This window comes from Pleurodeles waltl, chromosome 8, assembly GCF_031143425.1.
Source record: "Pleurodeles waltl isolate 20211129_DDA chromosome 8, aPleWal1.hap1.20221129, whole genome shotgun sequence".
In the NCBI taxonomy this organism is placed as follows: domain Eukaryota; kingdom Metazoa; phylum Chordata; class Amphibia; order Caudata; family Salamandridae; genus Pleurodeles; species Pleurodeles waltl.
In genome coordinates, this window is record NC_090447.1 from 1310385106 (window position 1) to 1310411983 (window position 26878).

General features: G+C 46.8%; 1 protein-coding gene across 4 annotated transcripts in view; it reads left to right on the forward strand.

The window, feature by feature from the left end:
* CENPJ (centromere protein J) overlaps positions 1 to 26878 on the forward strand; it is a 261058-nt gene that overhangs the window by 30088 nt on the left and 204092 nt on the right. For all 4 annotated transcript variants that reach the window (XM_069202296.1, XM_069202295.1, XM_069202297.1 and 1 more), the window contains 3 exons: positions 1335 to 1661; positions 9091 to 9229; positions 21318 to 21423. In XM_069202296.1, the coding sequence (XP_069058397.1) occupies positions 1335 to 1661; positions 9091 to 9229; positions 21318 to 21423 (572 nt within the window). The remainder of the gene's footprint in view (positions 1 to 1334; positions 1662 to 9090; positions 9230 to 21317; positions 21424 to 26878) is intronic.

Here is a 26878-nt window from a genome sequence, read left to right on the forward strand (position 1 = left end):
AGTAGGTTTGCAGACTCAAAGGCATTCCAGCCCTGGAACTATTGCTTACTGCTTCCTCCAGCCCCAGTATGCAGATCTGCAGAAAGGTGGCAAAATAAGGAAATTGCTACAGTAGGGATTGAAACTGCAAGTATTCAAGCCCTGGCATAATCAGAGAGGCTGTTATCAGAGCTCTTCATAATGAGATTGCTGCCATAATTTGTCGCCACACTACATGGCACCAAAGGGACAAGTAGATCTTTTTACAGGACAAGTAGATTTGAGAAGCAACCTGTCCCCTGGACAAGTAGATATTTTAATAAATTCCACACCCCTGGACACATTTGCTTTGTATTCGTGCTCCTTTGCCCTTAATCCGTATTTAATATGTAGCTGAAATCTTCATACCTCAAATGTTTAGCATTTTCTTTACATAACTGATTATATTTGCTTAGATTATTTTGTTGGCTGTTTGTTTCTTATAATGGGATAACATGTCTGTAGCTAGATTTAATCATTGACCACTTGTTTAAAGTAAAACCTAGGAGTCCTAATGTTCCTGCAATACAATAGGCAGGAGGCTCCCTATGCCTACAGACTGCTAAATGTGGAGTAGGAACACTGAAGGGGCAAACTCCTAGTAGTTCTCACTGAAATGGTGGCAGATTCTGATGATGCCTAAATACTTTCCAAGTTCTCTTCTGCATGGAGCTGAATATTGTGATTTAGAATTGGCAAACCTCACTCTTAAATTAGTGCAGCTGTGTTGGTCACAGACCTTTCTTCATTAGGAGAATACCTGAAGAACATAAGGCATGTATATCCCTCATTTATACAGATTTTAGTACTAATTTTGTCATCTTTTTAAAATATCAATTCACATCTTTCTGCACAAAACATTGCTTGAAAAATGCATACACAAATTAATGGATTGCACTTTCTATGTATTACAGGACATGTTTTGTGATTTACTTTTATCTCCTCAACTAATGTGGGATTTGCATCACAAAATGTTTTTTCAAAGCTTCGCCAGCATAGAGTTTTGAGCTTGGGAAAACTGTTTTGTCATTAAAGTGTCTTTGCTAAGCACATGTCAAATGGGTAACTCATATTTGAAAGTAAGAATATTCACAAAGCATCAGTGACCTATGATGTGGGCGTAAGAGGTCAAGGATTACATTCATTTAACATAGTGTTAAGAACTACAAGTGTGACAAAGGTCTGGTACCAAATTTCAAAATGTTTTTCAGTATTTAAATACCACTGTTAAACCCCAATTTTAATGTGAACAGAATTTTGCATTTACTTTCTGCAGGCGAGGATGCATCTGACTTAACTTTATTCCTTTGTTTAAGGAGTTTCTTTATCTTCAGAGCATTTTAAAATCCTACCTGGGCCCTCCTTTAGCACTACAACAGTTAGTCAAAGTACATCATGCCAGCCATCACATTGTTATCAGAATCCCCTCCAAGACAGTGTGCAAATCGACAGAAGGTGTTCAGGTTTACCATTGTCTGATGTTCTACTCGGGCCTCTACAGATAACTGGTGAATCAGGCTGTAGCCTCCCTGCCGGAAGCAGATTAGCATCAGACTCAAGTTGTGAGGAACAATATTTAGATTCCTCTATAAACCTAGGAAAGGATTTGGAATTCAAAATGGACCCCAAAAACGAGATGTTTGGTGAGTAAACATTTGTCATTTCAATTTACTCTTCTTGAAAAGTACCAGTTCAGTTACTTCTTGTTTTTATAATTTCTGTAGTAATGTGAACTCTGTACTGCTTGCATCACAATGTATATCGGTTTTATTTTATTTACGAGATGTTGGACGTGGCCCCTTTTGCAGGGTTATCCCCAAACTTTTTGCCTTCTTCCTCCTATTCTTTCTGACATAGTTGTGTTGGCTTTAGGGCTCATGGCACTTTACCACTGCTAACCAGTGCTTAAGTGCTGTCTAAATTGTATTGGTTATTGGTTTATCCATGATTGTCGTATCTGATTACCAGTAAGTCCCTAGTATAGTGCACCAGGTGTACCCAGGTTTTTCGACCTTGCAAGTCAACCCACTTGCCAAGTCCAAACCTTCCCTTTTATTACCTGTAAGTGCCAGCCCTTAAATAGGCCCAAGGCAGCCCCATGGGCAAGGTGGAGTGTACTTAAAAGGTAGGAGATGTGTTGGTGTGCTTTACATGTCCTGATAGTGAAATATTGCTAATTCCAGTTTTCACTATTGCAGGGCCTATCTCTCCCATAGGACAACATGGGGATTGCCTTGAAATATCTTTTACGTGTAATTTCTCATTGGGAGCAGTTAAAGATGTGGAGTTTGGAGTTTCTGAACTCACAATTTGAAAATACATATTTTGGTCAAGTTGGCTTTTGAATTGTGAGTTTGAAAATGCCACTTTTAGAAAGTGGGTGTTTTCTTACTTGACTTTTCAGTGCCTTTGCCTGTCTGCTGAATACACGTCTGGGTCAGCATGACAGTTGGGCTGTTGGTGCATTCACTCTAGACAGTCACACTAAGGGAACTGAAGTGTCCCTTGCATATCCTGATGAATCTTCCTGAGCTACAGTGGTGGGAGGAGCTGCCACTTGCACCTGAATTGGGATGTGCCTGTCCTCGCACAAAACAGTCTCTAACCCCCTGGAGTGTATCTGGGGCCAGGGCAGGGAAAGGCAGGGTCTTCTGCACTGCAAATACTTCTCTTTGAAGTTTGCCTACTTCAAAGACAGAAATGGGTATGTGTATTGGACCCTAGACACACATAGTTAGAATCCTGAGGACGTTCAACCAGGAAGAAGAGCGGTTGCTGTCGGAGGGACTGGCACTCTCGCTGTTGCTTTGTTGTGCTGCCCTGCAGCTTGCTGCTTCTGCTCTGGGAGTAAAATAACCTGACTTGGGTTTATACATTCTGCTTCCAAAAGTTCTCCAAGGTCTTGATCTGAGCTTGCCTCCTGTTAAGAAGTCTCAGGGACATCAAAGACTTCATCTGCCAGTGCCTGGGCTCTTCTGCTGAGAGTCCTGACTTGCCATGCGGTACCAACTCCAGTCCCTGGGCCACTGGTGTCACAAAACTTGAAAGGGGGGGGGGGGGCTGCAAAGTACCTTGAGGGGGCCCCACCTCCCACCTGGACCCAGTCTGGATCCTGCCGTCTTAGGGGCCCCATGTAGCTCAGGAGCCCACCTGCACCACCAGGGCTGCGGGGGCCTTGTTACGGTACTGCCCTTGGAAGTGCGAGCTGGTGATGTACAGGAGAAAATCCACACATCAACACACTGCACCAAAAGAATTGACGGAGCACCTCTCACGGCTAAAGAGTGGACATAGCGCTTGGCCCGCGACTGCAAAATCGACGCAGCCCCTGTTTCACTGTGGTTTTATCAACACAACACGTCTGAATTGCCAGGTGCCAATTTTTCATCGCCCTGTGCCCCCACACCCCCTCAGCACCACAGTAAGTAACTGAGGCTGCGTGTCTGGAAAACAAAGCATGGTCTTTCCTGCGAGGAAAGAATTGACACATCACCTCCCCTGCCAGTCAGGAACCAACGCATCGTCTCACCTGCAAGCAAAGTGAGATATGCAAACTGTATTAACTACTGTGTTTGTGCAGCAAGATAAAATGTCACTTGGCTACTGGCAGAGTTGTTTCCCTATGCAAAGTTGGTAGAATATGTACCATGTGTGGCAGTATTTAGGGTTTTCCTCATATTAGTTTTGTTGCAGTGTGGTTATAACATGAAATTTCATGTTTGCACTGCACTAAATGTTGGAACATGCATTTATTAGCACAGCTCTTACATATATTTATGGGCCATACTCAAGGGTCTATTTACAATGACCCCAACTACTTTGTTACTCGTAATAGGCCATCAGTAATATATTTTGTCACTCATGTCATGGCTGTGAGTAGGTTATAAAACACGGAGGGGCTGCACATAATCTTCAAAGTGTCCCCTAACCACCTGCACCCTTCCGCCCCCCCCCCCCCCCCCCCCCCCCACCCAACAGCCCCCCAATTTCTAATAAAGAATAACACTGGAAACCTTTACACTTTAGGAAGACTGGGCTGCCCATAGCATGTTGACAATCATGTATTTTTAAAAGGATTAACTGACCCCAACTGCAATGTTAGAATTGTTAAATATGTTTAGGGCTGCTAATTTTCTGAAAAATATTTTGTGAAAAAGTATGTTTTCATAATGGGGTCCCTTATGATTGTTTTTTTTTTTTTTTTCGTGAAGGGGCTCTGCTTTTAAAAGTCTGAAGACTTATAATGCCTGGTTAAAGGCAAGTAAGGGAAGAAATTTGAATAAGTTAGATGTCATATATCATATAATATAAACACATTAAAAAACTAGAGTACATATTAAAAAAGACTTGAAATCCACTTAAAAATCATAGTTAAAAATCAGTAAATGGAATGTTGAGAGCTATCTGGGGCACTGGGTTGAGAGCTGGGATGAGATACAGTGAACAGCGGGGCGGTGTGCTATCCTGTGCCCCTACCATATTGTTAAAAAATTCAGTGATATGTTTATAAAGAAAAGACAGTGAAGATGAAGGTATGGTTACAAAACCTAATTAGGATTGGCAGAACTAATAGGTCGTGCTTATGGAAGAGCTATTAGCTTGGCCAATGTCTTTTAGCCATGTTGTGCAGCAGCTTAGCTTTTCTTCAGCATGGCTAAAAGTTAGTTGAGTGGCGTAGGGTGGAGTGACGTAGAGTAGAGTAGAGTAGAGTAGAGTGGCGTGGAGGAGGGTAGACTGGCGTATTGTGGAGTGGAAAGTAACCTGCTGTAGGGTAGAGTAGAGTGGTTTAGATTAGATTAGTATAGAGTGGAGTGGCATTGTATGAAGTCGATGAGAATGGCAGAGTAGAGAAGTGTGACACAGTGAGGTGGAGAGTGGCATTGTGTGAAGCTGAGTGGGGTAGAGTGGAGTAGCGTGGAGTAGTACAGTTGTGGGTACAAGTAATTAAAGAGTCAATAGAGATGGCAGATAGGGTGAAAGCAACATAAATAAGAAGCAGTATGCCTGTGTTAAAAGGAGGAAACCATACTGCACGTCTGTAGGAGGCTGGCCTGGCTTGTAGTGGGTACCAGAGGTATTTACACCTTGTGCCAGGTCCAGTGATCCCTTATCAGTGTAGAAGAGGTGTTTCTAGCAGCTTAGACTGATAGAAGGTAGCTATGGCAAAGCAGCTTAGGCTGAACTAGGAGACATGTAAAGCTCCTACTATACCACTGGTGTCATATGCACAATATCATAAGAAAACACAATACACAGAGTTACTAAAAATAAAGGTACTTTATTTTTATGACCATATGCCAAAAGTATATCCGTGAGTACCCTCAGTATGAGGATAAGTTATATACACAAGATATATGTACACAAACCAAAATTAGGTAAGTAATAGCAAGAAAAGTAATGCAAACAGTGTAGAATTACAATAGATTGCAATAGGAGCACATAGGTATAAGGGCAACACAAACCATATACTCCAAAAGTGGAATGCGAACCACGAATGGACCCCAAACCTATGTGAGCTTGTAGAGGGTCGCTGGGACTGTGAGAAAACAGTGAGGGTTAGAAAAATAGCCCACCCCAAGACCCTGAAAGGTAGGTGTAAAGTGCACTTACTACCCCCAGAGAGCACAGAAGTCGTGCTAGGGGGATTCTGCAGGAAGAACAAACACACCAGCAGTGCAATAACAGTGGATTTCCGGACCGGAGTACCTGTAAGACAGGGGGACCAAGTCCAATAGTCGCGAGAGTGGGCAGGAGCCCAGGAAATGCCAGCTGAGGGTGCAAAGAAGCTGCCACCGGATGGAAGAAGCTTGGAGTTCTGCAAGAAAAAAGAGAGCTAAGGACTTCTCCTTTGGAAGACGGAGGTTCCACGTCGCGATGAAGCTTGCAGAGGTGTTCCCATGCAGAAAGACCGCAAACAACCCTTGCTAGCTGCAAGGGTCGCAGTAGAGGTTTTTGGGTGCTGCTGTGGCCCATGTGGGACCAGGATGTTGCCACTTGGATGAGGACACTGAGGGTGCGCCCAGCAAGTCAGGGAACCCTCACAGAAGCAGGCAGCACCCGCAGAAGTGCCGGAACAGGCACTACGAAGAGGAGTGAACCGGAGCTCACCCGAAGACACAAAAGGGAGTCCCATGATGCCGGAGGACAACTCAGGAAGTTGTGCACTGCAGGTTAGAGTGTCGGGGACCCAGGCTTGGCTGTGCACGAAGGAAATCCTGGAAGAGTGCACAGGAGCCGGAGCAGCTGCAAATCACGCGGTACCCAGCAATGCAGTCCAGCATGGGGAGGCAAGGACTTACCTCCACCAAACTTGGACTGAAGAGTCACTGGACTGTGGGAGTCACTTGGACAGAGTTGCTGAGTTCCAGGGACCACGCTCGTCAGGATGAGAGGGGACCCAGAGGACCAGTGATGCAGTCTTTTGGTGCCTGTGTTAGCAGGGGGAAGATTCCGTCGACCCACGGGAGATTTCTTCAGAGCTCCTGGTGCAGGGTGAAGGCAGGCTACCCCCAGAGCATGCACCACCTGGAAACAGTCGAGAAAGCCGGCAGGATGAGGCGATACAAGGTTGCTAATAGTCATCTTGCTACTTTGTTGCGGTTTTGCAGGCATCCTGAGCAGTCCGCGGTCGATCCTTTGGTAGAAGGTGAAGAGGTAGATGCAGAGGAACTCTGGTGAGCTCTTGCATTTGTTATCTAAAGAATTCCCCAAAGCAGAGACCCTAAATAGCCAGAAAAGGAGGTCACTCCCCTTTCCTTTGTCCAGTTTTGCGCCAGAGCAGGGCTGGAGGATCCCTGCACCGGTGTAGACTGGCTTATGCAGAGATGGGCACCATCTGTGCCCATCAAAGCATTTCCAGAGGACTGGGAGAGGCTACTCCTCCCCAACCCTCACACCTGTTTCCAAAGGGAGAGGGTGTAACACCCTCTCTCAGAGGAAGTCCTTTGTTCTGCCTTCCTGGGCCAGGGCTGCCTGGACTCCAGGAGGGCAGAAACCTGTCTGAGGGGTTGGCAGCAGCAGCTACATTGGAGATCCCTGAAAGGCAGTTTGGCAGTACCCGGGTACTATGCTAGAGACCCGGGGGCTCATGGAATTGTCCCCCCAGTGCCAGAATGGAGTGACAACTCTATGATCTTAGACATGTTACATGGCCATGTTTGGAGTTACCATTGTGACGCTATACATAGGTAGTGACCTATGTATAGTGCACGCGTGTAATGGTGTTCCTGCACTCACAAAGTCCGGGGAATTTGCCCTGAACGATGTGGGGGCACCTTGGCTAGTGCCAGGGTGCCCACACAGTAAGTAACTTTGCACCCAATCTTCACTAGGTGAAGGTTAGACATATAGGTGACTTATAAGTTACTTAAGTGCAGTGGTAAATGGCTGTGAAATAACGTGGGCGTTATTTCACTCAGGCTGCACTGGCAGGCCTGTGTAAGAATTGTCAGAGCTCCCTATGGGTGGCAAAAGAAATGCTGCAGCCCATAGGGATACCCTGGGTACCTCAGTACCATATACTAGGGAATAATATGGGTGTACCAGTATGCCAATGTGAATTGGTAAGTTTAGTCACTAGCCTGTTAGTGACAAATTTGGAAAGCAGAGAGAGCATAACCACTGAGGTTCTGGTTAGCAGAGCCTCAGTGAGACAGTTGGGCATCATACAGGGCACATACTTATGAGCACTGGTACCCTGCCTGGCAGGGTCCCAGTGACACATAGACTAAAACAACATATATACAGTGAAATATGGGGGTAACATGCCAGGCAAGATGGTACTTTCCTACAACGTCCACTACCAAATACCAAAACGCTTATTAAAAATAATAGTAGGTGGTAAAATGACAAGTAAAAACACATGCTTGTCTCGTGCTCCCGGGAGGAGCTAACACAAGAAAGGAAGGGAAGCCAACAGGAGCTATATAATTGAAAGATAGCAAATAATAATGACAGTGTAAACAACTAATGCTGTGCAGTGGACTGGTTGTAAGCCCACAGAATTGCATACAATATATCTTGCAGCACAGCACATGCGCTGTGTATGGGAGATCTAAAAACATCTGAACTTTGCCATTTGTGGTTGTCTCTGCAGTGCATAACTTGCAAAACAGTCATGAAAAACTATAGGTTCCATACCAAATGCAGTGCTTATGACCTCACAATCTTTATACCTGTTTAACAATGTCTAAACGCATAAAGCTATTAAATAAAAACACATACTGATACCTTTGTGATACATCACTACTGGTATTTGAACCAGGATTCTGAAGGTCTCTTAGTGAATGTTTGACCCACCTGGCTATCTTACCAGCTGCCTAAAGCATTCTAGTTGTTTTGGAAAAGCTCTGGCCAAATTCTTCTTCTCTGTTTTTAATAGAGAATCGTAGTGTGACAATACATATTTCACTTTTTTACTCTACGTTTCTGGACAGTTATAGAGCTGTAGCCTGATTGGATGGAACTTACTCCTTACTCCAAAGGTAGATGTGAAGAAAACCATAGATTTACACTCTAAAAAGACTTGAAAAAGTCTTAAACTAGAGTACCTTTTGGCTTCAACCTGATTAGATTCTCCATTGACACTTGATATCCTATGTCAAGTAACCTACATAGATTCCTACAGTCAGGGCTGAATAATCATCCCCACCCCGATCCTGTACAGATGATTACATTTACATAGCAAGAGAAGGAAAGGTTTGCAAAACATTCTGAACACCAAATAGAGAAAATTCCCTGAGGATTAACCACAGAAAGTGCAATTTTATGGTTTCTGGCAGTCATTATAGCACTGAAAGGGCAGCCAATATCTTCCTCTGGAAAGAATTTCAGAGGGTCTGAAAATTAGGTGATCCTGGTGTAGCAGTTGGTGAAAGACATGTCTCTGAATGGAAATTAAGAAAACAGAAAAAGGTAGTCTTTATAAGGATTTTTTTACAAACCATTTTGGAGAGCATCATTTGTTTCTAAATTTAATATATTTATAATCAGACACTTCTAGATTATGTTTTATCCTGCTTCGCAATGTTTATCCCCTTTTATTAATTATTTATCGTACTCTTTACTTTATAGTGAAAAGTGATATTTGCGAAAAGGAGAAATGTAAGCAGTCATGCATAGAAGATTCTTGCAATGGAAATCCTATAGATAATGCAGATGCTTCTATAAATTGCGATGGAAATAATACCAAAGCTGGCTTTCTGGAGGAAAGGTATGCACATTTGTCTGAGTCATGTGACACACATTAAGTAAGTAATGGCTTTTTATACAGTGACTTGTTAAATAGTGCCAAAGGTCTTCAACATTCATAATATGTTGTTCAATAATACATGGGGAAAGTTGAGTTCAATTCTTTACTTTTAATATGGCAAGGGGTATATGGGCAAACCACGTATCTCAAAAATGAGCATTTCACCTTTTTATGAACAAGAATTAATTTTTTTTTTTTTTTTTTTTTTTTTTTTTTTAAATGTAATCTTTAAGTTTCATGGGATCAGGACATTACATAAGATGTACACAGCAGTGTTAAAACAACAACAACACATGATACGTATGAAATACTTCAAACACCCCCTCCCTCCCTAGCTGCAGACAGTTCAGCATAGGAAGATTATCAATACTTAGAGGTATCCAATGTGGAAGCAGTTAGTGTAGGCACGCATCACAGCTATTACATCCTATAAGTTTAGAAGTCCCAAATTCCGTCCCATTCTTCCTGTACATTATATAGCATAAAAGGCAGTGCATTTGGTCATCAGCCCATGAAAGTCCATCCCAAACACGTAGCCTTCTTTTATAGCCTAGTCCCCCCTGGATCAGTTGGTGCCATTCTGGCAACTCTCAAATCTGCCAACATGTGTGCCCAGGCAGCCAGATCATCCTTGAGGTGTTCATCGCGTCTCACATGTTTCATTGTTACTTCTTTTGCCACTGCCCATTCGGACATATCACGTAACCATTCAGTGTAACTTGGGGGATGTGATCCCATCCATCTCATAGCACTGCGTCGTTTCGCCAGCAGCAAAACCAGTAACAAGAACCTGCAACTAAGTTTCCTAGCTGGTGGAGCAAGGAACAATCCCAGTAGTATCTCATGTGGGGCATATGAAAGAAATATGGATGCAGGTGTATTTCTTTTTTTTTTTTTCTTAGTTTCAGTAGTTTTTATTGTTGAGTGAATGACCGTAAAGAACAAATTTAAGTTGGGGAAATTATCCACCCCCACCCCTGACCACTCGCTTATATAACTGTGAATGTTGAGGGGCGTGGCCATGGCGTTAACATGGTGGTTGCACTCTTGTAGTGCTCCGGACCCCTCCGTCATCCGCCTTAAGCTGCGCATCTAATCTGCCTTCATCGGCGGCAACTACCCACTCTGGAGGCTGTTGCGCCCCCTCCTCCCCCGAGGTATCGGAGGAGCCGTCCGACCCCCTGGCGCGGCGGTGTGTTGCTGGGCGCCCGGGGCAGTCCGCGAGTGCCCGCTGGAGCGGCACACACTGGAAGGGCGCTGTGGGTGAAGTCGCTGGCCGGTGTGCCTGGCGCGGGAGCCGGCGGAGAAGCAGACCAGGCCGCCCGGGCATCAGGAGGCGGAAGGCCGAGGCCTAGCAATCAGGTGAGCTGAGGGAGGCGGTGCTGGGTCGTGGATCCAGGGGGGCCGCCCATAAGGTAAGGAAGAGGGCCCTCCCCCCTAGCTGGAGTACCCAGACTTTTGGGACGATGAGAAGAGTGTAACATCCCCCCCCCCCTTCCCCAGGACTGTGGGACTCAGAGAGAGGCAGAAGAAGAGGCGCGCTGCCGAGGGAAGTTGCAAAGGAGCCAAATGAAGAAAAGTTACCTGGGCAGTCCATAAGACTAACAAACTGTCTCTGGTAATTCAACACCGGGTTGCCACAGGTGGCGTTGAGTGTGGTCGGCTGGCAGACCAAAGATCTCAGGATCCTTGAGACAAACCTGCTGCCCTGCAGTGTAAAACTCAGATCTGAGGCCGTGGACGGTGGCTATGATGGGCTAGCTGGACTTCCCCTGTACATTTCGTCCAGGGTGGCATAAACTATAGCGGAGCCTGGGGGGGCGGCAGTGGGCAAGGACAAATCGATACGGCCATCGGTGGCACAGACACGCATTGACCAATTCACTATGGGCTCTGGTGGGACCCGAGCTGAGGATCGCTCTGAGTGGTGGTGGCGGTCCGCCGGCGGTGTCCAGCGACCTGGCAGAAATTATTCAGGCGTCCCACTCTGCTGTAGAGGCCATGATCGGGGCAGTAAGAGTGGAGGTGGCCCTGGTTTGTCAGGACCTCCACAATGCCACAGCCTGAATCACGGAGGCGGAATCAAGGATAACCACAGTGCAAGACAACATGAGTGTCCTAAAGGCACAAGTATCCGCATTATCAGCCCGCACGCCGGAGCTCTACCGGAGGGCCGAAGATGCTGAGAATCGGTCCAGGCGCAATAGTCTTCGTATTGTAGGCCTTCTGGAGAACACAGCAACATCATACTTGGTCTCATTCTTGGAGGACTGGTTCCGCTCTTGGATGCCTGCGGACCACCTCACCCCATGGTTCGCGATTGAATGGGCCCACAGGGCTCTGCAGTCAAGACCATCGCCGGGCTCCCCGCCCAGGCCGGTAATTCTCTGCCTCTTCAGTTTCAAAGACAGGGATGCTGTGCTGCAGGAGGCGCGCTCCAGGGGAGATCTCTTCTGTAATGGGGTGAAGGGCCTCCTCTTTCCCGACTATACCATGGATATACAACTGTAACGTCACTCCTTTCTTGAAGTGAAGCAGAAACTGAGATCGATGGATATATCGTACCATCTTCTATTTCCAGCAAAACTCCGAGTGGTACACGGAAATAAGACTCACTTCTTCGAGCATCCAGCTACGGCATGCACTTGACTGATGGAAGAGGTACCGCTTGGCCCACCCGGTGAGAGACAAAGGCTGACCCTGGACGGAGCACCGCCGAACAGCCAGCAGAAGCAACCATCTGGCCTTCATCATCGGACGCGCTCGAGGAGGCGCAAAGCACGCCGGGACTGCCGCTCGGGCTCCCCCTTGGAAAGCCCATCCACGGATCTATTAGGACAACAGTCACAAGCAGGTCAGGAGGGCGACGGGGGGCTGGAACTGCAGAGATTAACGCAGGCCCACTGGAGGATTTGGATATGTCCCGAAGCCCGACACTTTGACTCTACATGAAGGGAAGAGATATTGGGCGGGTGCTGCATGCCTTTATGAGAACACTCCTATAATGAGACTGCTTACCATTTAATGTGTTTACTTTTTTGATCCTACACTATGGAGAGGTCCACCACTGGTCCACCAATCACTGTTTACTACTCACTATGTTTGGGAGTGAGATGATATATAAGGGCGACAGATGCTTCTGGGAGGGGAGGGGGAGTCTGGGGTGGGGAGTGAGTTGGGGGTATGGGAGTTTAGACCTTGTTTTAAGGTGTTTGTTCTTGCCCACTGTCAAATTGGTACACATGTTCTTGCTTGCCAATGCACAGGAAGTGGGTCCAGGAAGCTAATTGACAGAGTGCAATCGCTCATTAAGAGGCAGACTGGGCGGGGCAGAGGGGGGAGCCCGGGCCACGGCATAGTCCAGAAGCAGCTCTGCTGTAGCTAGAATTAACCACACCAGTGGGGCCGACACAGGTTATCTCATGAAATGTTAACAGGCTTGTAGACAAAATTAAGCGCACCGTCGTGTTTACCTTCATACACTAATACCGACCCGATGCTCTCCTTGCAGGAGACTCACCTCTTGGGAGATCACTGTCCCTTTCTAGCTCATAAGGGATTTGACAGAGTGTACCATGCAGGGTTTCTGCGTGGATCACGGGGAGTAGCAATACCTCTGCACTGTTCATTTCCCATAACGCTAATCCAGGTATGGAGAGACCAGCAGGGACACTATGAGGCCATTACTGGGAGGGTTGAGGGCATCACGATCAATGTGGTTAGTGTCCATGATGATGATACGTGGGATTTTTAAGGATCTAACCAAATTGCTCCTGGACCTACCCCCGGGACTTACCATACTGGGGGGAGATTTTAACTCAGCCCCAGACCCTGACTTGGACGTGACTGGCCCGCCCTCGGCATACAGACAGGTCATGGCAGCGGGGCTTATGGGGCGGTTGTCTGCCGCGGGTCTCTGCGATGCGTGGCGAGTGTCATTCGCGGCTTCAGCAATTTACACATACCTCAGCGGCCCATGGCACACAATCTGGAATTGACTTGGTGCTTCTGCCGAGCACGGATTGCAGCTGCCTCACCCTTATTGAAATCTTGGCACAAGGAATTTCCGACCATGCATCCCTTCGATTTACTGTGGGACCTACCCAGTCTTAAATCTACCCTGTGTGGTGACTGAACGCATGGTATCTGCAGGATGGGTCCTACGTCAAGCAGCTGTGGCAGGCACTTCGTGAGTTCTTTGTTCTTAATGAAGGGTCTGTGACATCCCCTGGAACCCTGTGGGCTGCAAGTAAGGCGGTCCTGCGGGGTACGGCTAGACGCCTTGTACGAGCTCGGGAGCGTTCTCAGACACGCAATATTAAGCAGTTAGAGGTGCAGGCAGTGCACTTAGAAGCTGAACAGGAGGGGAGTCCCAGCAAAGGGGTAGCTAGGCAACGCCTATTGATCCGCGAGGAAATCCGTGATCAATCTTTGGAAGCAGCAAAGTATCTTTGGCGGGCTACCACTGCTAGGGTTTATGGCTGGGGGGGACAAAACTGGAAAGTTGCTATACTGGCTGATGTCCCAGCAAAAAGCCTCTAGGATTATTCCCGAAATTTATAACGAACAGGGGGTCCGCGTCTCAGGACACCAAGACATAGCTGACGCTTTTGCCCGGTATTACCAGACGCCTTATCAGGCTTTGGCAGCGATCGTGTCAGACCATGCTCGCTGGCTTCTGGAAGATGTCCCCCTTCCAAAATTGCCCCTGATGGAGGTGCAGCACCTGGACGAACCTCTGTGTGGAGGAGGTCGGGGTGGCTATCTCTGTGCTTGGGGACGGGTAAGACCCCGCAACCTGATGGTTTTCCCTCAGAATACTATAAGGCGTTGTGGGAGGATCTAGTGCCGTGCCTATTGGAGTTATTTACGGAGGTGGATCGCCAGGGTTCCTTCCCGGTGGGACTGGACGCCACCACCATTGTGGTGCTTCCTAAAACCCATCCTCCATTGCTGCATTGTGCTGACTACAGGCCGATATCTCTGATTAACAGTGAGGTAAAAATCTACGCCACTGTCATCGCCACCCGTCTCAAAATGGTTCTACCGCAGCTGATTCACCCTGACCAATGCAGGTTTATGGCCACTCGCGGCACACAACACTGTATCCGTCGATTGCATGTGGCCCTGGCCGAACGCTACCGGCTGCCCCAGGACCTCCTTTGGGAGGTAAGTGTAGGAAGTTGGCTCTGTATGCACTATTTCAAAGTAAGGAATAGTATGCACAGAGTCCAAGGGTTCCCCTTAGAGGTAAGATAGTGGCAAAAAGAGATAATTCTAATGCTCTATTTTGTGGTAGTGTGGTGGAGCAGCTGCCTGGAAGAAGTACGATGGTGTAGTATCGATGATGCTGTCCGTTCCGGAAGGTCTATTGAAAAAACACTTCATTGAAAGTGGTTATATCGTCCACTGGAGAAAATGTTGCCGGAGGAGTATTCGTCCGAGTAGGCGAATACTCTCTAATCAGAGCTGTGGGCCATTAAAGGGATCTGCGTCTCTGGTGACGGGATCTAGAGACCCGGGATCTTTGTCTGGAATGTGATCATCTGCTTGTGCGCGACCGTGAAGGACTGTGCTGCGTCGTGGATCGAGCTGGTCAGAGGATGGCATTGTCGTCCGCTTGGCAGGAGTTGTTGGAGACGGCGTTCGTGGAAAAGCAGCCGAGGGAGAATATAGCCAGGAATATTGCGAATCTGGAGATTGACGAGCAGGAGTTTTATTAAGGCTTTCCAACCACCCCGGAGACAGATTTATGGGGGAGAGCTGTCCTAAGAGTTGAGGCCCTTGAGGATGCCACAGATAATCTACTTGGTATAGCGACAACTGGGTCCTGAGGAGGTAAAATCGTCTTGGCAGGTGAAGTTTGCCCTGTCGCTGTCTTTTAAGGGGGACTGAGACGTTGAGAAGCCATTTGTGATGCAACCGTCAAAGGTGAGGAGTGACTCAACGTCGAACAACTATGTAATGTCGTTGACGGATATCATTGAACCCTTGACGTCAAATGTTACCTTCTCTAGTCTCTGTAGAACGCCTTGACGTCGAGCAATGGCCCAACGGTGGCGAGTTCCTTGACGTTGAGTGGTGTTTTGTCGTCAGCGGAGACCTTGCCCTTGAGGTCGACTTTGACATTGGATGTTTCTGCGTCCGAGGATCTTGGTCTGCCTTTGATGGCGTATGAGCACTCCTGTGCTTACTTGACATCGATCAGTGGGTGATGGTCGACGGAGATCTATCCTGATGAGGGAGTTGTTTTCTCTACATCGTCTGAATTGCTGTTGACGGAGGAGTACTCCTCGACGTCAGTTGACGATGTTGATGTGACGACGGAAGTAATGACGGCGAACAAACAGGAATTTTCCTACCAGCCGACGTTGATCTTGCTCGCCGCTTGTCAGAAGAGTCCTTGTCTCTCGAGATCTTCTTATGAAGAGAGAAGGATGATGTTTTCTCTCTCTCATGTAGCCCATGCAGACGAATCCTTTCTCTGTCTTTCAAAGTTCTCTTAGACAGATTTTTACAGTGTTTGCAGGTCTCAGGACAGTGGCTCTGTGGCAAACACACTAAGCACACTGAGTGTGGATCTGACTGGGCATTTTTTTTTTTGCCACAAGCAGGGCATTTCACAAAAAGTTAAGGCATTTTTCAGAGAAAAAAATATTACTTTACTAAGGTAGTAAGGTAAAACGTCTAGTAAAACGGAGAAATACTGTTTTTAAAGGATTTTTCTGGCAAAAAACTCATAAAAAGTGAGAGCTCAATGCTACAGGATCCTCACAGAAGGAGCCGGAAAAAATAACTGACCTAACTGTGAACCAACTGTCACCTCACTTTCACCCCTGAGGCATGGTGGGCTACTGGAGGTGCTCAAAGCCTTAAAGGCACGGTGCCAGTTTTTTGGTTCTGCTGTGTTAACCTACATGCAGCCTATTGGCTAATAATGCTCCTTTATTTTCAGTGTAGTTTTTTCATTTACAGTGGATTGTTTAAACTTTCTCTGCTTTCTACTTTGATTGCAGAAACTTTTTTTCTATAATTGAAGAGTTTAATTAATTAAAAAAAAAAAAAACTTCACACAAATAAAGCATTTTTAGCCTGTTTCTCAACATAGACTGCATTATTGCTTACACATGTATATATTTGTACTACTATTTTCTGCTAGAATTATTATTTTTATATATACATTTGATACATATACATGTGTGTTTATATATGCTCTGGGGTCCCTGCAAATGGGCAGGAATATTCAGTGTTTGACTTTGAGGATCCCCTGGAAGAGAACTTTATGTATGTTTAGGCACCAGAATCAATATGATCGGATAAGTATTTTTTGCAATAGAAATTATTACAGTTTAGGAAATTCAACACTTTTCTGAGGCTGCAATGTTAACTTGTGAAGGAAAAACATATACGGCAAATAGATACTCAGCAGCGACTTACAGAACCAATCTTCCAGACTTATGGTGAGTATTAGGCAGTGTCCTAGGCCACACCAACATATCACCTTGGGCAGCACTGGGGCGGCCAGGTGCAGTGGTGCAATTCATCGTCCAGTGCCCAGTTGAAGTTAATGGTGATTGGTCTGGTTTGAAAGATGCTGCAGGTAGGATTGGTGGGGGGGGAGACAATCGCCACTCCGGGTAAACCCACAAGGGGGTTCACTTCTTATGATGCTCCGGAATGTTGTCCTTAGGTATCGGTGTCTGTCACCGGAGGCAGTCAAGGTAGAGGGGGGCCTGCAGAAAGAGGCTGCAGGCATGGACTTAGAGTCAAGTCCAACCAAAGTAACTAGTTGGCTCAGGTTTCATGAGGCTGGGGACGTGGTGACACCTTTGGTCTCTTCTTGTCGCTCCAGGGTGGCTGGGTACAGAGGTGTCCTGAGTTGTCAGATCTTTGTTTCCAGGTCACTTGTGGTAGAGTAAAGCCTGGGAAAAAGAGACACAGCAGAAGGCCCAAGGTCGGTTTATCTCTATTGGGGGTTGGGGGGGGGGGTAGCGGGCGGTCTGGGGACCACACAGGCATGGTTGGCTCACTTTGACTCAGGCTAGAGGGCACAGGTGTAGTGGTGCCGTCCAATGTCTGGTTCTAGCTGTCTGGAGACCTCTCAGTTCTTCTTGGGGTTCCTGCAAGACGTGTGAGAGCAGCTCCGCTACTTCACAGGAGTTCCTGGTTCTTGGGAGAAGGCTGGCAGTCCTCCAAGCCCTTTGAAGGTGCAAGCAGCTGCAGGACAAGGTGTCTTTGTTGCAGTTGTCGAAGTCAGCTGGCAGGGCTGGCACCGAGTCAGTCACTGGTCTTCAGTCCTTGCTTTTGTGCCTGTCTAGTGTCCTTCTTATTTCAGGTCGGACGGATAAGATTTTTGGCCAGGGGCTCCCATAAATACTCAATTTAGGGGTGTTAATGGAGTGTAGGGTAGCAGCAAATAGGCTACTTACCCCTGGGGTCACTACGACCCCCATATGAAAACTTCTTGGATGAAGTGGGCCCAAACGTGTCCCAGAGTTCCTAGCTCTGCCATCACCAAGATGACAGGCTTTGAAATTTTGTGTCCACATCAGGTAGCTCACTTTAGTGGCGGAACTGTCCTGAAGATGGACACACCTCTCAGACTACTGATTTGTCCCATGTGTCCAGGTGCCAAATAGACCTTGCGTCAGGGTGTCTGCATCTCCCCACTCTTTGAAGCCCCATACCTTAGAATGCTAATTTGGAGGCCTTCCTATTGGGAGGGGTGTGTAACACCCCTGCCAGAGCAATCTTTGTTCCTGACTGCCTCAGAACTTGTTTGTTGGTGGCATCTGGTTAAGGCCAGTCGGCCAGCACACTAGTAATTGGTAGGTTATTTGGGAGGCACCTTTAAGTTGCCCTCTGGGCGCATGTATAAATAAATCCATCACTTGAATCAGTGAGGGTTTATTAATATGAGATGTTTAATACCAAACATCCCTAGTTTCAGTGAAGCCATCATGTAGCAGGGGAACTCGTATTGACCAGTGTCCAACACATGTACTTAAAATGGCTTCCCTGACCACTTACTATGTCTACGAATCGACAGACATAGGCCGGGCATATCTGCTCTTGCAGATAAGTCCTCACATATAATTTAAAGAACCCTACCTTAGTGCTAAAAAGCCTGCTGTAGGGGTGACCTATATATTGCATGCAGTGTTGTGGGTCTGCTATGTATTGTTTTCACTTTTAGCTGCTCCAAAACACGCAGCCTACAATGGCAGTCTGCATGAGTTAGGTGAGGGGTCCCTTAGGTTAGCACAATATATGATGCACCCCTTGGTGACCATCTTTGGAACCCAGGCCCTGGGGTACCATTTCCTAGGGACTTACAGGGGCGCCAAAGGTATTGCCATTTGGAGTACAATTGTACAGTTTTAGGGAAAGAGTTCTGGCACTGGGGATAGCAGACACCCAGTGTGCTTTCTTTCAAAATTGCATCAAATAACAAGCAAAAAGTGGGGAAGACAGGTCATAAAGAGGCACTTTCCTTCAGAAGGGACCTCTTTTTGTATGATCACCCTTTCCGCAGTTTTTAGACTGATGCTGCAGGGTTTTCGACTCTGTAGTGCATTGGCCCTGTGCCACGGCTGCAGTGCATATATTCTAACCCCCAGATGATGTGTATATTTGGCTAATTCCTGATTTTCCTATTTAACCTGCCTTTAAGTCTCTAGTGCATGGTACAAGAGGTACCTATGGCTATTTAGTAAATGTCACTAGTGGACTGCAGCACTTAATTGTGTCACCACTGTAGTGACAAACTGAATATGTGACTTTAGGCCGGCAGCTGCGGGCTAGTCGGGCAGCTTTAAAACTTTAGTAAGCCACCCCTCCCGCCCACGCTCCATGAAGCTGTGGTAGTAGTGATCCTCAAAGCGTGGCAAAGACCCCACCACACCCATGGCTTATAGAGCCACATCTCTCCTTAATGTAGATGTTAAAATTCTTAGTAGTGTCCTTGCCAGTCGTCTGCACCCACATCTTTCATCCCTCATACATCCATATTTCCAAACAACCCAACACTGCAACTGCACTCTGCCAGCTGTGACCCTGACAAGTGTTGCCAGGACCCCAGGAATTGTCAGCCGAGACAACATGCTGCCTCCGTGCTAGGAAGTGTGAAGCGCTTTTGCTGGTGGGAGGAGGTGTGACATCCTCCAACAGGATGGCTACTAAACGGTAGCCACAGACAGCCCAGCTTCAAAGAGGCTTCTGTCTCAGTGAGGCAAATGGCAATCACACCTTCGCCTGCTTGCTCCTTTGTGTAGGACAGACAGGTTGGCCCCACCTCCGGGGTGGGGGGGGGGAATTATTCCAAAACCGTTTTCCCAGAAGGAGTGGCTCATGCTGGGTACACCCCAGGGGAATTCACAGGACCCCTCACAGAAGATGAAGGCTTGAACCATTCTGCATTCGGGTAGAGAGGGATAGCCTTGGGTTCTGTGGTGGCCAAAACCCCAGGAGGTGATGTAAAGCGGGAAGGATGTCCTCCATGGTACTGCAGCAGCATTGACTAGTATGTCCCCCCCCCACCCCCACACATCTCCTACAAATGTAAAGATGGTATGAAAGTATCACCCTAGACGCACAGTCCTCAGTTCACTACTGGACTGGAAGAAGACAGAAGGAGGACTGCCCTACTGCTCCCTGGACCCAGCAAACAGAGGCTGCCCCAAAGACTAGAAGGCACCTGCTGCACCCAAGGGACTGGCAAAGATGACTCTGCCTGCTTTGCTCACTTGTGGAAAAGAACTCCTCTTCTGTCCTGGCACAAGTGACTCTGAGGGCTAGTTAGCTAGCCTTCTGTTAAGCTTTATCATCACCAATGGTTAAATAACCCAGCATGCCTCGAGAGCCCAGCTGCCCAAGACTGCCTACCTGCCCCTGGATGCTGAAGTGTCTGCTTGGTGACGGGGCCCTGTGCCCCTTCAGCAAGTCAAACTGGGCCTTGGTCCCTGTAAAGAAAAGCATTGCTTACCTGTAATCAAACACTGGACCTGCTGTAACCGGGAAACCAGTGTCGACCAGCCTTGCTCTGGACTTCCTAAGTGCATCGTGGTAGATCAAGTCATGAGCCAGAAAATGACCACTGAAGTTTGTAGATGCCACAATGGCCTCAGGAAAACCGACTGCATCTCTTCTGTGTCGTCAGCACCTTCAGCATCTCCGTATCCTGCATCCCCAGCATCAGGACCACTTCTTGGCTTGACCGTGTTAAAGGAGAAAAAACATTGAGGGCCCGAAGACTGCAGGAAGTGACAGGCAGCTGCACCCCTCCACCTGTGTGGTCCCTGTAACTAGCTTCCTCCCTATTGTGGCCGTCTAAGGTAAGAGAAGTAGCCGCACTAGCTAGTTGGCTAGGAACCAACCAACTACTATGATTCATTGCGTCTTTCCAAAAAATAATTTGCATACCTTTCAAAAATCATATCTCCGGTCTACCTTGCTGTATTTATTTTCATTTTCGTGTCAGATTTTTATTGTGTTGTTTTTCTTCCTTATTGACTGTTTTGGTACTTATAAATACTTGTTCCTTTGATAAATCCTGACTGATGTGTATCGGAGCTACCAAGGGCTAAAGCTAAGTGTTTTTATTGAAGAAACCTAACTGGACCTGATAAAGATTGTGACATTATTACATGGTAAGATCTCATAAATACACACCTGTGTTGAGAGACAAGGACTGGTTCAGTTTTTAGTAGCATATGTTGAGGTCTCCAGTAGTCTTGATAACTGCCTTGTAAATTCCAGTCTGTAGTCCTAAATGAGGTATACTGTACTATCAAAAAATGCTAAGTCGACTTCATCACCAAGTTGTAAGCAGTGCTCAAATACAAAAACCTTCTCTTCTTGGAAATACAAGTCTATTCCACGCATTTGGAAAATATGGCAAGACTGTTCTCTCAACACTTAAACCTAAAGCTGTTGTTGAAGTAAGAGGTGAACAAAACTATGGTATCTGAAAGGCTTCTCAATTTGTCTGTTTCAGGCACCCTTTGGATAACTCTTTTTGTCTTTTTTTTTTTTTTTTTCCCGCCTGCAGGCCAATCGCACCAGGAATTAAGGAAAAGAAGCAGTCATTTGAGGAGTTCTTAGAAGAACAAATGAGAGTGGAAGAGAGAAGACTAAAGCAAAAAGATCAGCTGCAGGTAATAGCATGCATTCTGCAAACTAAGTACACTTCAACAAGGCTGTTTTGACATTTTTTTTTGTAGCCAGTAACTAAGTTGCTTTACAACTCCGATCTCTATATTTAACTTGCTATTACTCTTTATGTAAGGCAAAGTATAGTGAACTATATATTTTGTATTTTTAAATTATCTAGAGTTGGGCCAATGCCAGTGCCAACCCGCAGAGTTATGGTATACACTTATGTGGCGTTAGATTGACTGGTACACCTCCTTGCCTCCCGATCATACTCAGAAGGAGAATAAATGTGTGCTTTACTTAGGCGCATAAATAGCTGAGCAGAAAATGCTGATATCTTTGACCTCATTAGCACAAGAACGGGAGCACTGATCTTCCATGTACCATCAGGTATCCGCGTAAACTTGAGAAACTGCTGTAAATTGAGGAGAAAGTCTGACCTCCCCTTCGATGGAAAGAACCTGTTTGACCCCTTCACTGATGAGGTGTGCCACCTGTGCTTAGAAGCCAGCCAGTATGCTTAGTGCCGAGGTTTTTAGTAATTTGAAAATCAGAGACTCCTGCCTCAGAAAGGCCTTTATTCAAAGAGGAAATGCACCTACTAAGTAAGAGTAGACTGATGTCCATGACTGGCCTGGCTGGTCGCACCACAACATCTCCTTGCTGCAGTATCGCTAGCACTACTGCACTGCACCGCCTGCTTCTTTACTAACCATTCTAAAACAGCTGTCCCTGAGGTTGCTATTTGGGGTCTACACTCAGGATTTCACTGTGCTGCGCAAGTGATAGCTGCGTTGGCCAGGGTCTGGTGCCCCTCATGTGACTGTGTTTTGCTAAGGCCCAACATTACTTCACAACTGCATAGGCGGTTGTTATTTGCTATTTCTGAGTATGCTTACATCCTACTTGTTCATGCTATCATCCTCCCACCACTACTCCTGCCTACACGTTTGCTGCAGTACTTTTTCACAACACCTTTGTGATGGGGAATCCTCGTACCAGTGCAGCGGTGTGCCTGGTGGGGATGCATGTGATCCCTGGCAGCAGAGTTCCAGCAGGACTCCGGTGGATGCCTCTTGCTCTTAGGAAGCCATGAATAAAGTTGACTCCATATTGACAGCAATTGCTGGAACTTGCACCAATCAAGAGCAAGATTGACACAATTGCAATAGATGTCGGCCTCCTTCGTGATGATCAGCTCAGAGTGTCTTGCAAAGAAAACATGCTTCAGGAACTGATGGAAAATGGGTTTATGGTTGACAGAGGTATGCACCTCGATCAAGGAGGAACTACAATCTAAGTTTGGGTAGGCCCCAAACACACCCTAAATTAACATGTGCTCGGCCTCTGGTAGCTCGGCACAGACCAGTCAGGCTCAGTTTGGAGGGAATGTGTAAAGTATTTCTGCAACACTTCAAACAGTAAAAACACCTAACAAGAAGATACCACACCTGTTTAGAAAAATAGATCTTAATCTAATAAAACAAGACCAACACAACAATCAATCAATAAGTAGATCTTGAATTATGGATATTTGGAAATTTAACTGTAAAAAGAAAGTGATGAGAAGCAAAACAAAAACGCCTACCTGGGATATCTGGTCGTGCGGACCAGGACAAAGTCATATATTCATGCCGACTGCGATCGAGCATGAGGCGGCTACAGGGACCCAGTTGGGCCAGCTGAACAAAAGTACCTTAAAATCCTAATGCAATAGCATTGCATTGATTCTGAACCACACCTTTGAGGGGATGCGTCATTTTTCCCCCATACATTTGAGGAGATGCTTCAAAGTTCTGCATGCTGTGTCGGATACGAGATGCAATGGAGTTCAGGTGCAGGTGCCGGCCGCGTGTCCAGGTGATGTGCTGTTACCATTGAACACAATGGCTGCCATGCAGAGTTCGCCATCATCATTATGATTGTCGCTGATGGGGATACAGGGACCTTGCGCCAAAGGAAGCAGTGTACCGGTTCTGTCCACGCAACAGCAGAGATAAAGTGGTTCTGCTGGAACAGCACCTTAAAATCTGCTTCCAAGGGCCCAGGACTGGGTTGGCAACACTTGTCAGGTCAGGGTCCCAGCTGGCAGAGTGCAGTTGCAGTGTTGGGTTGTTTGGAAATATGGATGTATGAGGGATGAAAGATGTGGGTGCAGACGACTGACAAGGACACTACTAAGAATTTTAACATCTACATTAAGGAGAGATGTGGCTCTATAAGCCATGGGTGTGGTGGGGTCTTTGCCACGCTTTGAGGATCACTACTACCACAGCTTCATGGAGCGTGGGCGGGAGGGTTTCTCTTAGAAGAGCATCCTGAATGACCTCTAAAAACGTATCCTTAAGGACCATGGTTCCCAGTCTGTGGTCTGGGGACCCCTGGGGGTTCGCGAAGCCTCCTCAGGGGGTCCACAACTACTTAGAAAATTAAATAATATTAACATATTAAATAAAGTGTATATACATAAAGTGACTAAATGTACCACTGAACATTTTTAAAATGTACTGTAAAGGTCAAGGATATTGAAATTGGAGGCTAAACATTAAATTAGTTTCCTCAGATTGGTTTGTGGGAACAGTGTAGGTGCATCAAACAGAATATAGTATAGACAGTGTGTGGCTTCAATTGAGTTTAGAAAAGCTCCAACTTTCCTATTAAAATAGTTTAAACATTTTTTTATTAGATTTGTTTGCATATTAAATAAAATGTGTTATTATTTGTCTGTGTTTTATGTATGCTTGTTTCTGTATTTTTTGTGTATTGTTTTGTGTTTCAAATCCTAGACAATGATTTAGGCCAGGGTGCCCAGCTTTCAATAAAGATTCATGAGGGAGTCCGGATTCCAAAAATTATTCACTGGGGGTCCCAGGGTTCCAGTAATGATAAAGTGGGGGGGGGTCCAGACTATTTGGCGTAGAACTCCACCGGGACACCATCAGCCCCAGGGGCTTTTGCTATTTTCAGTGTAGGAATAACAGCGAGGAGCTCTTCTCATGTGAGAGGATCATTTAGGGACGTGCTGTCCTCTGCAGAAATGGCAGGGAGTGTAGTGGCCAGAAGGTAATTAGTTATGATGTCGGATTGGGGTGGTTCACAACTTGCATATACCTGGCTTAAATGGGTGTAAAACACTTAATTGATCGCCTTTTGGGTATAAACCGGATGGCTCGACTTATCGGATAAGGTGTGGAGACTTAGAATGTTCCTGTTTGGTTAGTCGGGTTAACATTGCACCAGTCTTATCTCCCTATGAGTGGAGTTTTTGGCGATATGCCGTAAAGGTGTATTTTTCTAGGCTGCACCAATCATTCAATAAGGACTTGCGCGTATCCTTCCAGGTCACAAGACGCTCTGGGTGAGAAGGCAGATCCCTCTCAGTATCACAGAGGGTATGTTCCTCCGAGTGGTTTCCCTCTCTAGGTGTGTTTTAACTCCATAACCGGTTTTGAAACAAGTTCCTCGAATAACTGTTTTAATTGCATCCCAGTTGTTTGCCTTGCTAGACGAGGAACCCTAATTCTCCTGGAAATAATGGACTAGGGCGTCTCTAAGCATATTTGCAAAAGGTGGATCCATTGGTTTATGAATAAAGCCTCCAAAGTGGGACCTTTGGCCGTGTCTCTAATCGTCCCAGATCGAACAAGACTGGGGAATTGTAGGAAGTTGGCTCTGTATGCACTATTTCAAAGTAAGAAATAGCATGCACAGAGTCCAAGGGTTCCCCTTAGAGGTAAGATAGTGGCAAAAAGAGAGAATTCTAATGCTCTATTTTGTGGTAGTGTGGTCGAGCAGTAGGCTTATCAGAGGGTAGTGTTAAGCATTTGTTGTACACACACAGGCAATAAATGGGGAACACACACTCAAAGGACAATTCCAGGCCAATAGGTTTTTATATAGAAAAATATCTTTTCTTAGTTTATTTTAAAGACCACAGGTTCAAGATTTACAAACAATACTTTAAATGAAAGGTATTTCACTTAGGAACTTTGAGTTGGCAAAATAGCATATACAGTTTTCATACAAATGGCAATAAGCTACTTTAAAAATGGACACTTAGTGCAATTTTCAACAGTTCCTGGGGGATATAAGTGTTTGTTAGTTTTGCAGGTAAGTAAACCACCTACAGGGTTCAAAGTTGGGTCCAAGGTAGCCCACTGTTGGGGGTTCAGGGCAACCCCAAAGTTACCACACCAGCAGCTCAGGGCCGGTCAGGTGCAGAGGTCAAAGTGGTGCCCAAAACGCAAAGGCTTCAATGGAGAAGGGGGTGCCCTGGTTCCAGGCTGCCAGCAGGTAAGTAGCCGCGTCTTCGGAGGGCAGACCAGGGGGGTTTTGTAGGGCACGGGGGGGGGCACAAGTCAGCACAAATAGTACACCATCAGCGGCACGGGGGAGGCCGGGTGCAGTGTGCAAACAAGCGTCAGGTTTGCTATGTAGTTCAATGGGAGACCCAGGGGTCTCTTCAGCGATGCAGGCAAGGGGGCGGCTCCTCGGGGTAGCCACCACCTGGGCAAGGGAGAGGGCCACCTGGGGGTCGCTCCTGCACTGGAGGTCTGATCCTTCAGGTCCTGGGGGCTCCGGGTGCAGTGTCCTTACCAGGCATCGGGTTCTTAGAAGCAGGCAGTTGCGGTCAGAGGGAGCCTCTGGATTCCCTCTGCAGGCGTCGCTGTGGGGGGTCAGGGGGGTCAACTCTGGCTACTCACGGGCTTTCAGTCGCCGAGGAGTCCTCCCTGTAGCGTTGGTTCTCCACAAGTCGAGCCGGGGGCGTCGGGTGCAGAGTGCAAAGTCTCACGCTTCCGGCGGGAAACGTGTGTTCTTTCAAAGTTGCTTCTTTGTTGCAAAGCTGTTTCTTTCTTGGAGCAGAGCCGCTGTCCTCTGGAGTTCTTGGTCCTTTTAGATGCAGGGTAGTCCTCTGAGGCTTCAGAGGTCGCTGGACCCTGTGAAACGCGTCGCTGTAGCAGTTCTTTTGAAGGGGGGAGACAGGCCGGTAGAGCTGGGGCCAAAGCAGTTGGTGTCTCCGTCTTCTCTGCAGGTTTTTCAGCTCAGCAGTCCTTCTTCATCTTAGGTTGCAGGAATCTAATTTCCTAGGTTCTGGGTAGCCCCTAAATACTGAATTTAGGGGTGTGTTTAGGTCTGGGAGGGCAGTAGTCAATGGCTACTCTCCTTGAGGATGGCTACACCCTCCTTGTGCCTCCTTCCCTGTGGTATAGTGCACCCTGCCTTAGGGCTGTAAGGCGTGCTAGAGGGGTGACTTACCTATGCCACAGGCAGTGTGAGGTTGGCATGGCACCCTGAGGGGAGTGCCATGTCAACTTAGTCATTTTCTCCCCACCAGCACACACAAGCTGGCAAGCAGTGTGTCTGTGCTGAGTGAGGGGTCCCTAGGGTGGCATAAGACATGCTGCAGCCCTTAGAGACCTTCTCTGGCATCAGGGCCCTTGGTACCAGGGGTACCAG